The sequence below is a fragment of the Elgaria multicarinata genome, chromosome 7 (assembly GCF_023053635.1).
Source record: "Elgaria multicarinata webbii isolate HBS135686 ecotype San Diego chromosome 7, rElgMul1.1.pri, whole genome shotgun sequence".
Lineage (NCBI taxonomy): Eukaryota > Metazoa > Chordata > Lepidosauria > Squamata > Anguidae > Elgaria > Elgaria multicarinata.
The window spans coordinates 75,525,405-75,539,243 of record NC_086177.1 but is presented as its reverse complement, the minus strand read 5'-3'; the positions used below and the strand labels follow the sequence as shown (position 1 = coordinate 75,539,243).

General features: G+C 41.5%; 1 protein-coding gene across 1 annotated transcript; it reads left to right on the top strand.

Moving 5' to 3' along the window:
• Positions 1-400: 400 nt before the first annotated feature.
• On the top strand, positions 401-12,956 carry SBSPON (somatomedin B and thrombospondin type 1 domain containing). Its single transcript, XM_063130856.1, has 5 exons — positions 401-639; positions 6,727-6,921; positions 8,811-8,901; positions 10,540-10,719; positions 12,394-12,956. Exons 1-5 carry the CDS (start codon positions 411-413, stop codon positions 12,509-12,511), a joined length of 813 nt encoding a protein of 270 aa, XP_062986926.1. The 5' UTR covers positions 401-410; the 3' UTR covers positions 12,512-12,956.
• Positions 12,957-13,839: the final 883 nt, after the last annotated feature.

Sequence of the window (13,839 nt, the reverse complement as noted above, 5' to 3'; positions counted from 1 at the left end):
GCATTCCTGGCCGTGGCCGGCGTGGATGAGCGAGCGAGAGCGCATCCCTCGCCTCCCCTCATCCGCTCCCGGGTCAAGAGAGGCAGAATCCCGCCACTCGAGGAGGTTAGAGCCGCAACAGGTTGCAAAGCTCCGGCGTGCTTTTGCCGCCTTTCCGCACCCTCCCTCCACGTTCCCAGTTATTCCTCCGAGCGCCCTCCCTCCTCGGCAGGCTGCAATTAAAAACGTTCTCCCGCCCCGCTCCCTCAGCCCGGAGAGAGCCCGGCGGGCGCTACGCGAAGCATTGGGGCGCGGAGGGTGGGTAGAAGTGGTCCTGGGGAGGCAGGCCGGCGAGGCGTGGCAAGGGGGCGGCTCCGCGGCTGAGGCGACGAACGCTTTATTTATTTATCGTGTGCCTCCGAGACGGGAAGATGGGGGCCAAGGTCGGGCCGGGCCCCGTGGCTTTCGTGGTGGCGCTTTTGGCGCTTGGGCGCCGGGCGGGGTCGGGCTGCGTGGAAGAGGGGCGCTGCTGCCCCGGGCGGGACCCGGCCTGCTCCAGCACCGGCTGGCGCGTCGACCGAGCCTACGGCACCTGCTTCTGCGACGAGGCGTGCAAGCGGACCGGCGACTGTTGCTATGACTACGCCCAGGCGTGCCCAGGTAGGACGGAGCGGGACGCAGAGAGAAGCGGCCCAAGAAGCCGCGGCTGGGCGGAGGAGGGGCGGAATGGGGTTGAGACCTGTCTGGATTTGCCTCCAGAGCCCAGAAATCTAGAACTTTAGCTACGAGCGGTTTCTTCAGCGGTGTCTGGGGTGGGGGCGATGGGGGAAATCAACACTCTGCATGTGCTCATGAACCCACCCACCCCGCCTTGCTTTGGGATTGGGATAGGTGGGTTCTGTATCGTGATGAGACCTCATTCAGTTTAAACTCTAAGTAGATACTTAGGCCTTAGCTAGACCTAAGGTTTATCCCGGGGTCATCCCTGCCTGCTCCCGGGATATCCTGTGTGTCATTTACATGAACAGGGATGACCCCGGGACGATCTTGGGATAAACCTTAGGTCAAGCTAAGGCCTGCAGTCCTCTCCTCATTTACCTGGGAGTGTGTTCCACTTAACTCCATGGCTCTTACTTCAGAGTAGGAATGGATAGGAATGTACTATTACCACCTTCTCAGCTGCCAAATCTGCAACCCACGCCACAGGTTCTCCTTCCGATCCTTGCATTTGCCCCTTTTTCTCCTGATCCCAAGGGAAAGCGGACTCTAAGAAAACATACAAAGCTTACAAACTCCCGACCTCACCCCTTTCCTGGTTTTCTTTGTCGCGGGGAAAGTAAGTGGAGGGACAAAAATGCAAGGAAGTGACTCAGGGAGACTTCAGTAGGTATTTGTGAGGTAGCTTTCAGCTCAAGGGACGGAGATATTGAATTCTTTTGCAAATTGAATCTAGTCTTGTAATAAAAGCATTAGCGCAGCAGACTTCGTTGGATTGATGTTATATTAAACATCCTCCCCATAAAGTTTTTTTCCTTTTCTTCAAAGTGTTACACTGTATAAAGTAGAAGTGCCTGGGATACAGTGCTTAAATTATTGGGGGAAATGTATAGGGCTGAACTGAGGGGTAATTAGTAAATAAGTAATTAAGCGGGCAGAGCAGTACACAGCCTAAAGAGGCCTGATCCCAACTGACCATTGCTATAATGGGAGCAACACCAGTATATATTTATCAGTCAATGCAAGAATCCTGCAAGACTCATTCAAATCTTGGTTTCTATATTTAAAAAGTATATTTTTAGTACAGCAGCTGGACCCAGGTTCTGAAAGCCAAAGGAACATGTCCTCTCAGTGTGGGACCCTCCTATTGAAAGATTTTTCTTAAAGGTTGCATAAAGATTGATTCCGCTTTTGAATTCTTTTTGCACAGCTGGTTGACAAGGAGCAGGTGCAGAAGGATGTCTGTCAATTGTGAACCCTAGAGGCTCTCACAGCTCAAAAGACAAATAAAAATAATGCTTACTTTTATTTAAAATAATATTTATGAATCATGACTTCAGTGTGTAAGCTTAATTTATTTGCTGGAATCATTTGGAGATGTCTGCTCTGCAGGCATCTTGGACTGGTGCACCAGGTTGTTTCTGCTCTGTTTGGTGCATTGTGGAGTGGATTATATGGATTAATCTGTGGAGCATGGAGGGAGGCTGTGGTTGGAAGGATCCTGCCTCAGGGTGAAGAGCTGGACTTGGTGATTAACTGGCCTCTTTGAATCACCAAAGCAGGAAACATTTTATATCAGATTTGAACCTTAGTCTGAAGCTGGAACTATATATTCCAATGGGGCTTTAATCCTGAGTTTGGCTCATAATAATAATGCAGGAGCATTTGCAAGCGAGAATCGCTTAGCGGGAGAGAATGTGTTACCCCTTCACCCACAAATTCTCTTCCCAAGCCCTTTTGTATCCATTATCCCACCATTCAGAATTAAAATAAATTTAGTTTGAGAGGGGGAAGTGTGGATTGGAGGAGCAGTTGCGAAGGAGAATCAGCAGAGAGAGGACGTTTTAATTGCCTCTTCCTTGCTGTCACTTCTTCACTGCAAATGCCCCCTTGTGTCATGTATTAAAATTAAATGGCCATTAGAACTCTTGTCTCATAAGGTCTGCCTCAAAGCATCAGAGGACACTGATGTCATCAGATGATCCGAACTGGCCTAATCTTGTTCAGTATGGAATTTTGTGTCTTTTTACCTGATCATGCCCTGAACCATAGTCTTTCCTTCCCTCCACTGGCCACTGCTACAACTGTATGAAAAGTACCTTGCTTTAAAACTGGGATGGGGAATGTTTTAAAGCCCCTCCAGATATTATGGGACTGCAACTCCCATCATGCCTCACCATTGACTGTGCTGGCTGGGGCTAATGGAAGTTGCAATCACACGTTCCCCAGTCCTGAAAACCTTGGCTGAACTTCATAGGGACATCTGAAGAAGCAAGGGAGTAAGTGATTGGAGTGGGCATGGGACAATGGGCATGCTGTCTGTATGGGTTTTCTTGGAAATGATGGTTTTTGGAAGGAGTGGAATAATAAAAACTTGATTTGCTAGATAACAAAAGTAGCCTTATATTATTGGCATGAAGTTCTTAAAACATCCCCATAATATCAGTGCACATAAAATCCAAGAGATGCCAACAGTTATGTACAATATTTATGTAACATATATGAAATAGGTATTTGATCCTGGGCTCCAAGAACTGATAGTAAGCAAGGACAGCTCCTCCTTGCTGGAACCTTTTCCTCCTCTAAATTCTCAATGAATTGCAAAGAACTCATGAGAACTCATGAGGTCTCTCAAGCTGGCTTTGCAAAAGCCAGAAGCAGCACAAGCCAAACAGGACCGAGACCCTCCCCTTCCCCCCCCCCAAAAAAAATCCTGTAGTACATCTGTGTAAGATAATGGCCAGGGTAAATTTAACAATTATTTACTTTGAAACCAGGGAAAGTAGTGAAATGTAACTTGAGCACAACTCCTCCTTTTCCTCCCACTGTTTATTTTGAGTGACGTGCAGGGAGAAATTGCCCTTCTGTAACAGCTGCGGGGGGTGGGGGGTTGGCTTATGGCCATGGCATATCAGCCAACCAAGCCAATACAAAGGTGTTGTTTAATGACTTCCACTCCCATTAGCTGGAAGGCCAAGATGATAAAAAGTTTCTTGTGGGTGGTCCAAGGTGCTAGTAAATATGTTGCTATTTTCTGGCATTTGGCCTTCTAGGCGAGTGCTTGTTGTGGCTCTTTTCCACTGGATTGCAAATTGCAAATGGAAGATGGTTATATTCATGCACAAGGCAATAATCTAAATTTGGATATGAAGAGGTGATACTGGGGTCATTATTAAACTGTTTTAGAAGAATAGGAGTTTCAAGGAAGATTGTAAGTTATGGAGGGGGTCGGTGTTATTTTTGGAATGAGACAAGATGGGAGAGCCAAGTATGAGGTGGAGCCTTGAGGCACATGCAAGCTGTGATCATAGCAAATAAGAGATGGTTTAAAAAACAACTTCTATTTACCTACTCTGCTCCCATCTACATGACAACGGGATTGCTCCTCATTAAATATAAACCCGAATTTTCGTTGATTTGAATCTAGGTAAAGAGCATCACACTGCAGCAGCAACAGCAATTTTTTTTTAATAGTGCGTTTATTAATATGCATGTGCGCATTATCGCATATATGATGCTATGGAGTAGAGACGATAGAAGCGATAAATTTTATATCCGGAGCTCCGCAGATTCATATAACAAACAAACCGAGAGCGGGGTGGTTGGGGAAGGAACGAGGCAGCAGATTCAGAGAATTCAAACTAAAAATTGCATGAAGGAACGAGGCAGCTGATAGGTGGGAAATCGGCCTACCCTCAAAGCTCCACCCACATGTCAAAATGCGATTTAACTCCCCCAAAGACACATAACACGGTGCAAAGTCGGACGTGATCCAAAAGTTGCGGTAAATCGCAAATGCAAATATGTGCCTTTTTGCGTTAAAAACCCGGTGCTATGGCAAATGCATGGCTGCCTCATGTGTCCTGAAATGTAAATTTTTAACAGCATTTTAACAGCATTTAACAACGTTAAGTTTGTTTTTAATGGACCCCACAATTGTTGTTTTTAAATGGATACTGTTGTTTTTATACTGTTTTTATGTGTGTGTGTGTGTGTGTGTGTGTGTTTAAATTGTATACTTTTAATGTTTACTATTTTTAAATGTTGTAAACTGCCCAGAGAGCTTCGGCTGTGGGGCGGTATATAAATGTAATTAAATAAATAAATAAATAAATAAATATGCGCATTTAGGTCAGGGTAAACAAGCCGTATAGACAAGCCCTCTGTTCATCCTGGACTTGAACATAATAAGCAAGTGGCCAGTACATGCTTTTTTCTTTTCTTTATTTAATATAGTGGTACAATATCCCTGTGGGGCATTATATTTTTGTTTGCTGCTAAACTAAACAAATTCCTTAATGTAATGGTTCTCAAACTCCCTCCACCAACCACTTAAAAATGGCCACGGGTCTTGGCAGATCATTAAAACTTCCATTTTTTTGTTCTACAAATCAAGACACACAACCCATATTTCAATACCGGTAGGCTTGCCTTTCTAATGTGATGGATATGCCTGTTTTGTGAGCAAAGTTCTGTGAAGCCAGGTGTAAATCACAGGCCCTAAGCCAGGGCTTGTTAGCCCATTTGATAATGTTTAAAATGGTCTCAGTCTCTGTCATCAGACATGTAGTGCAGGCCCAACTACAGATATTCCTGACTATTTTGCAACTTTGCTGGCCACCTGAATGGAGAGTACAGATCTCAATTTGGTAACTACAATGGCCCTGTCCAGACAACACGCCAAGCCATGGTGGTTAAGCATTTTGAGCTAAACATTATGGTTTAGCATGTCATGTGAACCATGATTTAGCATGTCATGTGAACCATTCCTAACCATGGTGGCTACATAACCATGGTTTAAACATGCTCACTAACCATTTGCTCCAAAGGGGTTAGCAGCCTAACCATGGCTTAGCATGTTGTCTGAACAGGCCCAATGAGAGCCAAGTAATATTATCACAGAACTAAAAACTACATTATATGGGGAATCTAATTCATGAACTATATGTTTCTGAAAGGGGAAAATGAAAAAAAAGAAAAATGGCATAACAGTGCATTTAAATCAAGTCTATTATTATATTTATACAATGCCATCAGATTACATGTGGTATGGTTTACTTGAATTTCTAGTGAAGCTCAGTCTTCTCAAGCTGCCTTTAAATAATCCTCCCCCAAAAGGACAAATTCCTGTTCCATTGAACTTATAACTATTTTTTTTGCAGCGGGAAGAGAAAATGGAAGGGAAGAGAGAATGAGAAACAACAATTAGAATTATTAATGAAAGTGAATTAATGCTTAATTCTGTTGATTGCATTGGAAGAGTCTTTCATTGGAGTCAGTAGAACTTTAAACTGCTTAAATTTGGCTGGATCTTATCCAGAGAGAAGGGACCATAGGATTGCTTGTAAAATCCTTCCGAGGTTGGAGACAGTGCTCTGACCTCAGAAGGGGGAATCAGAGTTCCATCCCCTTGCAGCTATCATGGAAAGAACTGTGCTGGCTGCCTCTCTGAGATCAGAAATTCAACCTCGGAGAAAGTGGAACGGGATATTCTGGTGGATGGGGAGGAGATGAGACCTGAGAGGCCAGGAAACGATTTATCCTGAGCCTCCTCCCCCGCCCCCCCGCTCTGAAGTGCCCTCACTAAACAGGCTGAAAAGCCCATCTAGCAAAAATGTAGGATATTGGAGAACAGAGAGGTGAAGATTATCTCCCCATTTGTCCTGCCCTGCTGACTTCAGCCCAGCAGGACATAGAAACCTCAGAAGATTGTGCCATTAGGTACTTAGGCTTCTTTACAAGCAAGAATTGGTTGTTTTGTCGCACAAAACGGTTATGAGAATAGCAGCCTAGTGTTGAGTTCTCCGTTTCCTCCTCATAATTTTTAATCAGATTTACCCATGAGGTTTCTGTTTTCTTGCCATGGCAGACTATGAAGTGGAGTGGGGGCACAGTAACAGTTCCACAAATCCACACATGAAATCACCCAAGTGAGTAAGCCTTGCTAAACATTACAAGAAGGATTTGTTATAGGCCTTCATAACTCCTGTGGGTTTCATTGTTGATAATTTTCTTAACATTTCTTTGCAGCTCTTCCATGCATCATTGGTGAATGGAGTCACTGGAGTGGCTGTGCAAAGCAGTGTAAACCCAACTTCCGTATGCGTACACGCGTCATACAGCAGGAACCAAAAAATGGTGGGGTTCCGTGTCCTCCACTAGAAGAGAAAGCTGGTTGCCTGGAGTATACTACCTATGAGGGGCAGGATTGTGGAGATGAGTATGGTACATATACTTATGATTTCTCTTTGAATCTTAAGCATGTGACTTCTTAATCCATCCATTTATAATTACCGGAGTAAAACTCTACCTGGAATAGCATACAGAAGATATTTCTGCACTGCTAACTCTCTGTTCAATTATTCAAGAACGAGAAAAAACCAGGGCAGAGTTTCTTTAAAGGCACAACCATAATTCCTCATAAGCCAACAAAAGATTGTTTCAAGAATAAATTAAACTGGTACATAGTGCTGAGAGACTTAAAACAGCAACAAGGGACTTGTGTGCTTGTAAAATGACTTCAATTTATTTACCTTGTTGCTTTTTTAAATTTAAAGACATGGGTGCTCAGGTGTATATCTTAAGATGCATGCAATTGTGAATTTTGAATAGGAACACTTATGCCTTGTTCCTAGGAAAGATCTATGTAAAGCATAATTCTAGAAGCAGTGCTGGGAAATAGAAGTATGCGTTGTCCTTTCCATGTATGTTTGTAGCCTGCTTAACATGGACACATGTGCACCTGTGTCCTCAAAAAAATAACCTTGAAAATGGTCCATTAACTCTAATTAGATATAATACCATCTGTTAGTAGGAAAGATTTGCCCTATTACTGGTGTATTTCACCAGTAATTTTATTAAAAATGCTTCCTACAATATATCAGGCTCCATTATGTGCATATTGGGAACCAGGCTTATGAATGGGTGATTTCCCCATTCTTCACCTACCTAGTTTTAATCATGGTTTCAAATGACAACTGCCCCAGCACAAACCAAGGTTAATAGAAACCAGGTTCTCTCATAACTAGGGTTTTCAGTTATTTCAAACCAGTTAATTTTTTTTATGATGGCTGGGCAACTTGTGTCCCTCCAGATGTTTTGGCCTACAACCCCGTTAACCCTAGCCAGCATAGCCAGTGGTGAGGGATGATGGGAGTTGTAGGCCAAAACATCTGGAGAGCCACAAGTTGCTTTCCCCTTGGTGCAAATCGTAGTGTGCATCATTGCATGTGTAACACAAAACCACATAATTAATGGTAGGAAAGGAGAGGGCAAATTGCTCCAGGGATGGACCATGTGTTCAATAAATCTGTCTCCCAATTTACAAACCATGGTTTGCTAGTAGTCAATAGTGCTATCATAGTGGTATCAATAGTGGTATCAGCAGTTTTGTAGTGGACCGTTCTTTTAGGAAGGTGTGTCATTTCACCGCATCTGTGGATGGTTGTTACAGAGTAGTGTCAGCCCATGTTACTGTGCTGGTACATGACCATAGAAGAGTACTGCTGCACCAATGCATTTCTTCTGTACGAATCTCACTGGACTAAGCTATGACATTTTTATATGCACTTTTGTAACCTTTGTTTTGTTATTCCATTTCTTGGATTTCTCTTCCATAAAAAATGGGGTGCTCTCAGTGTAACCTATTTTTAAACTTGGAAATAAATATTATACAGTACAAACATGTAACTTTGGTTAGGAGTGCATAGGAATGAATCAGGAACTGCTGAAATGTCTGCCCCCTTGGAAGAAGAGAATTACATGCATAGGAACGTGGGAAGCTGCCTTATATGGACTCAAACCATCGGTCCATCTAGCCCAATATTGTCAGCACTGACTGGCATTAGCTCTCCAGGGTGTCAGGCATGAATTTTTCCAGCTTTACCTGGAGATGCTGGGGATTGAACCTGGGACATCAAGACAGCCCCCAGGTTTCTTATGACATATGTCTTCCTAGGGTGGCCTTTTGTGCTAGTTTAATTATTTGTTCCCAGTCTTTATTTCTAGGTAGTGTAGAAAGTTCTCCACATTTTCTCCAGTTAAATAGCGATGGAAGCTTCTTCCACCAGTGTTCTTTATGAAGTTTGTTTTCATAGTATATTTTCTCTTCCTAGTTCCTGCATTCATAACTACATCTGAATATAATAAGGATAGAAAAAAGAGAGCTGTAAACTCAAGGTGGTCTTCAGAAACAGAGGATTCTAGGTAATTACAGCTGTATTCCTGTACCCAGTTACACAAAGAACAACTCAGATTAGAATATATTACAGCCTCATGCCCCATTCTTTTTCTTCTTTAATTTTCTGTCTGTATAGAAACTTTAATGAGGTAATGGAACTTTTTAGTGGAATTGTTTTTATATTAACAGATCTGAAACAAAGTGAGATAAGTTGCTCATGCTTTCCACAGCCTACGTGCATGTTTTTCTTCAAATAGTAGCACACCAGTTGTGATGTTCTGCATTCTGATTTTATAACCATTGTGCCACTAGAGGGCAAAGAACTAAGTTAGTATCCAAAGTTAGTCTAACATAGAGTAAACCTATTAAAATTAATATGACTTAAGGTAATCATGGTTAACTTAAGTTCCATCATTTCAATGGGTCTACTCTATGTAGGAATAACACTGGATACTACCCTAGCTGTTCCAATGCTTCTAACAAGTTTGCTAGTGGTAGGGTCCAATTTTAATGAAGTGGCAGCAGCAGGTGTTTGAGCCATTTTCCTGCCCTTGATGTAGTGGGATAGTTACAGAGAGGGTACAGTCCTTCCTCCAGTATCCCAGTTTTTCAGAGTCATAGTACACACTTAATCTATAGTAAGGGATTGTCTGGAAACTTATCTTTAGGAGTAAGCAGAGCTTAATAGCTCTGACTTGTAGTAGAGCTAGAATTATTATTATTATTATTATTATTATTATTATTATTATTATTATTATTATTATTCGTATCCTGCCTTTTGCCCAATACTGGGCCTTAAGGCGGCCAATGATGTCTCTGTGGGATGCAAAGTGTTCATATGCTGGCCAGTTATGTCACTTCATAGCTCTGTTGATGACCCTTTCATAGTGTATGTTGTTATTATTATTTATTGCATTTTTATACCGCCCAACAGCCGAAGCTCCCTGGGCGGTTCACAAAAACTAAAACCATTCAAAGTATAAAACAAACAGTATAAGAATATGACATAAAATACACATTAAAATTGATTAAAAACATACCGTATATGTTTAAAACATCTTTAAAACATTCTAAATGTTACACTTGTTGCAAGGCATACATTTCAGATAGGTCTCCTTGAAACTTATACTCCCTGCTCCCTCTTGTGTAGGGTTTTTTTCACGACCCCTGCCTACTCATTTTAGAAAATGATTCTATAATCAGTTCTGTAACTCAGTCTTATTAATGTCAGCACTATTGTGTTTGCTACTCAAATACATTTTCCTACCTGTATTGTCCAACAATACTGCAGCAGTCTCAAGAGGCCATAGATTAAAACTCAAGTTCAGTATGGCTGACTTAGAGGAGCTATTGTATCTGAGGAAAGCCTAACCTTACAGCTTAGTTTGCTGGCTGTAAATGTCATACAGCTGTAGCTGATAGAACGTAATATGTATGGTGAGTTAACAGTTAAAACATAAGCAATGAGTATCACTCAGCTCACTTTGGCTTATCCAGTAAGAATGTAAATCTCAGGTGGTCTCACTCGCTTTACAACTGACAGATTGAGGACCTATTTGTATAAATGTTCTGCAATTCAGGCTACAGATGCTATAATCACACCTTAGATCTACTAAATGCATAATTTAATACTTGTTACATTAACAAACGTTTCCTTCCCAAAGGAGCTACTGTGTGGAATTTAGAACAGAATCATTGTCTCCCCCTTGCTCTATGGAGAATCGCCCATTTGCTCGTTGGATGCAGTATTTACAAGTAGGATACACTGTGTGTGTAACCTGCCAGCCTCCAGCAATGCGTACCGGTAGCCATCGCTGTTCTGGAGATGGTGTTGATGCTGATGGGTAAGAAACTGAATATTTGATCTAAAGACCTAGAAACACCACAGAGCTTTTAGCTTATAAAATTTGTTCACATTGACAGATTTTAAAGATAGAACACTGACACTGAGGACATTTTAATGCAACCCGGACTCCTTCAAATCAGTGAAACATAGTACTACTCTCTGTATTTAAGATACAATAGCACTGTTCGTGAATATTCAATTATTTTTGTTCATGTAACTGCAAAACAGGCATTTTACTAGATGCTGAGACTGGCAATCCCCATACAAAAGCAAGATCCTTCAAAGCCAGTTTAGTCTCATAATTAAAGTAGCAACTAGCAAACATTCATAAACCATTTCCCCCATTTAAGTGGCTGTTTAAACATACCAGAGGATGTCAAAATACCAAAGGATCTTTTTAAGGCTTTATGTGCTTGACGTCGTAATTAGCACTGCACTAATATTAATTCTAATATTACTGCTCTTGCACTGCAGAGCAGTAATATTAGAATTTCCTAGCTCTGGCTAGTAAACTATGCCAGAGTGAAATAGACTAAACTGCTCCACTTTGGAGGTTGTCTTATTAGATGATTCCGGCCACTGAGGGTGGTGGCGTGTCATATGAATTGGCCCAATCTCTTTGAGATTGCCGCCTTTTAAGAAAGTTTTGAAACTGGTCTTTAGCAAATGTGAATCATAGTTACAGGTGTGTTCCTTTTCTCTTCGAGCCAGTGGAACAAATAGTTCTCCAATTAATGGGGAAGGGGAGCAGTCTGCTCTCCATCATTGAAATGCATGGGGAGCCTAGATACTGCAGGCCCCAGAATCTTGAGCAGGATCCAAGCAGAGCCCTTAAGTAAGCCACTTCTGCTTTTATGGCCTTACTGCTTCCCACTTGTGTCTCCATGATTGCACTAAGGCATCTTGGCAGGCACACTAGATGCACCATAAGGCATATGAGTTACACTTTAAATCTGTGGTAGACTTAACACATTAGTTTCTTCGAAGCGGATAATAGTTATGTACAGCTCGTGTCAATTCAACTAAGGAATAAAAGCTGTAGTTGTGTAAATCCACTGAGTTGGACCCATAACAGTGCTTATCAGAGCTCCGTTTGTGCTGTGGAAGGGGCTGAGGAGGCAAACTTCATGATTCCATTTGCCTCCTAAAAAGTTAAGTTAGAAGGCTGGCTCAGCATCAGGTGACACAGGGTGAATTTATGAAGATAGCTTCCCTGCTGTAACAGAAAACCTCTATGGGATCCCAGTTCTTTCCATGAATGGAAGAAGATCTTGAGCTCATGGAATGGCCAATCTGAATGCAACACATTGCATTTTTATTGCAAGATTTGACTCTCTAAGATGACACAGTAAATGCAAATTGCTCTTACGTTCCATTGTTTAAAAAATGTTTTTAGATATAGGTTGTCTTTGTGCACTATCTGTTTTTATGTAAAAGGTTTTGTACTTTGCATAATTTTTAAAAACGTTTTTTAATCTTTGTGAACCACCCAGAGAGCTTCGGCACTGGGGTGGTATAGAAAATATAAAATGCAGATCCTATGCAAGTATTGCATTACTAAGTATAGACTTCTTACAATTACAAGTAATGTTACGTATTAGAATTATTCAAAAGTGAAGTACTTTTTTACATGAGCTATGAAGGTAAACTCACCTCATCTGTTCTATTTTAGGAATAAAGTTCTTCACTGGCAAGCAGTTGGCAATCATTTCTGCCATGGAACATGGAAAAAAGTTCAACAAGTGGAAGAATGTTCATGCCCTCTTGTACATAGCTTTATTTTTACGTAGCAGTTTTAACACATACCTTTAATATCATTAATTGAAGCAAGAAAGCTACTGTGCTATGGATTTGTATAACTATTAGACACTGCATTTGAACAAATGAGAAGTCACAATTTTGAACTCACACTCAGTCTTTCCTGCAGTGATTAAAGCTGAACTAATTATACCAAGTTATACTGTGCATCTCTGAAGACAGAAGACGGAACTTCAGTTTAACTTTGCATCATAGTGGCCCACTGAAACGGATGAGATCCAGTCATGTGCTTCTTTCCATTTTAGTAGGGTAGTGATTCCCAAATGCAAGTGTTGCTTTGTCCACAGAGGAAAAATCACTCAAATGGAAATTCCTGAGATGAATGAAATACTGAAATTCCAGATATGCAACCAGATCACATCATTTAGAAGGCACAGATTAAGTTGTTGGAGGCCTGCTTGCTACAAGTGAACCAATGGTAGGGACTATTTTACTCTGTAGCTAACCTTCATGGATTGCTAGTTAGTTCCCCATACTGATGCAGTTCTTATGCAGCAAGAATAAGCACATGGTTATCATTTGTAATTATCCCAAAATAAATAGAGTAAGGTTAAAGCCAACTCAGAAGAAGCTTTTCAGTCAGGGATCAGGCCTTACAACAGATTAAAAACATCAATAATGAAGCCTTAAGACATAGCAGGACAAATGGAAAAACCTTTTCAAGGACAATCATTTCTCTGCTTCATTTCACACATACACACCATGTACTGTGATCTGTGTGTAAGGTAACTAATTGTTGTAACTACTTGCAAGTCTTTAAACCACTGACTAGGCCTTAATACAGACCAAAGTACCTTAAGAGTAAACAACCAAACTTTTCTAATTGAATACTTTTTAGTGGTATGTTCTGGACAGTGGAATAAGTTCCTGAATACAGCAACTTTCCCTCTCCTCAAATGTAGCCCTCTCCTCAATACTATACAACTCCTATTAGCTCTTTGTGGGTAATCAGCTGATGGTGAGTATCTCATTAAGGAAGGAAAAGAAATAACCTGGCCAATCACGAGCACTTCGTTCGTCACAGCTCTTGTTAAAGAAGCAGCACTCCTTAATATCCATTGAGAAGAGTTACCAGAATAGCTGCAATCCCTGTTCTTCATTTCAGTGGAGCCCGTGAGATATAGTGAACACAAAAAAGCAAGCAGCAAGACATTAATACTGAAAATCCTTTGGGGGTGTGCAAGAGGCAGTTCTGTAGGAAAGGAGAGTTAAAATCATTTCCTGTGCTGAGAAGTGTAACTTTATTGTCACAATACATCCTTCACTGAACAATTAACTTTCCCTAGTCTCATGGAGAATG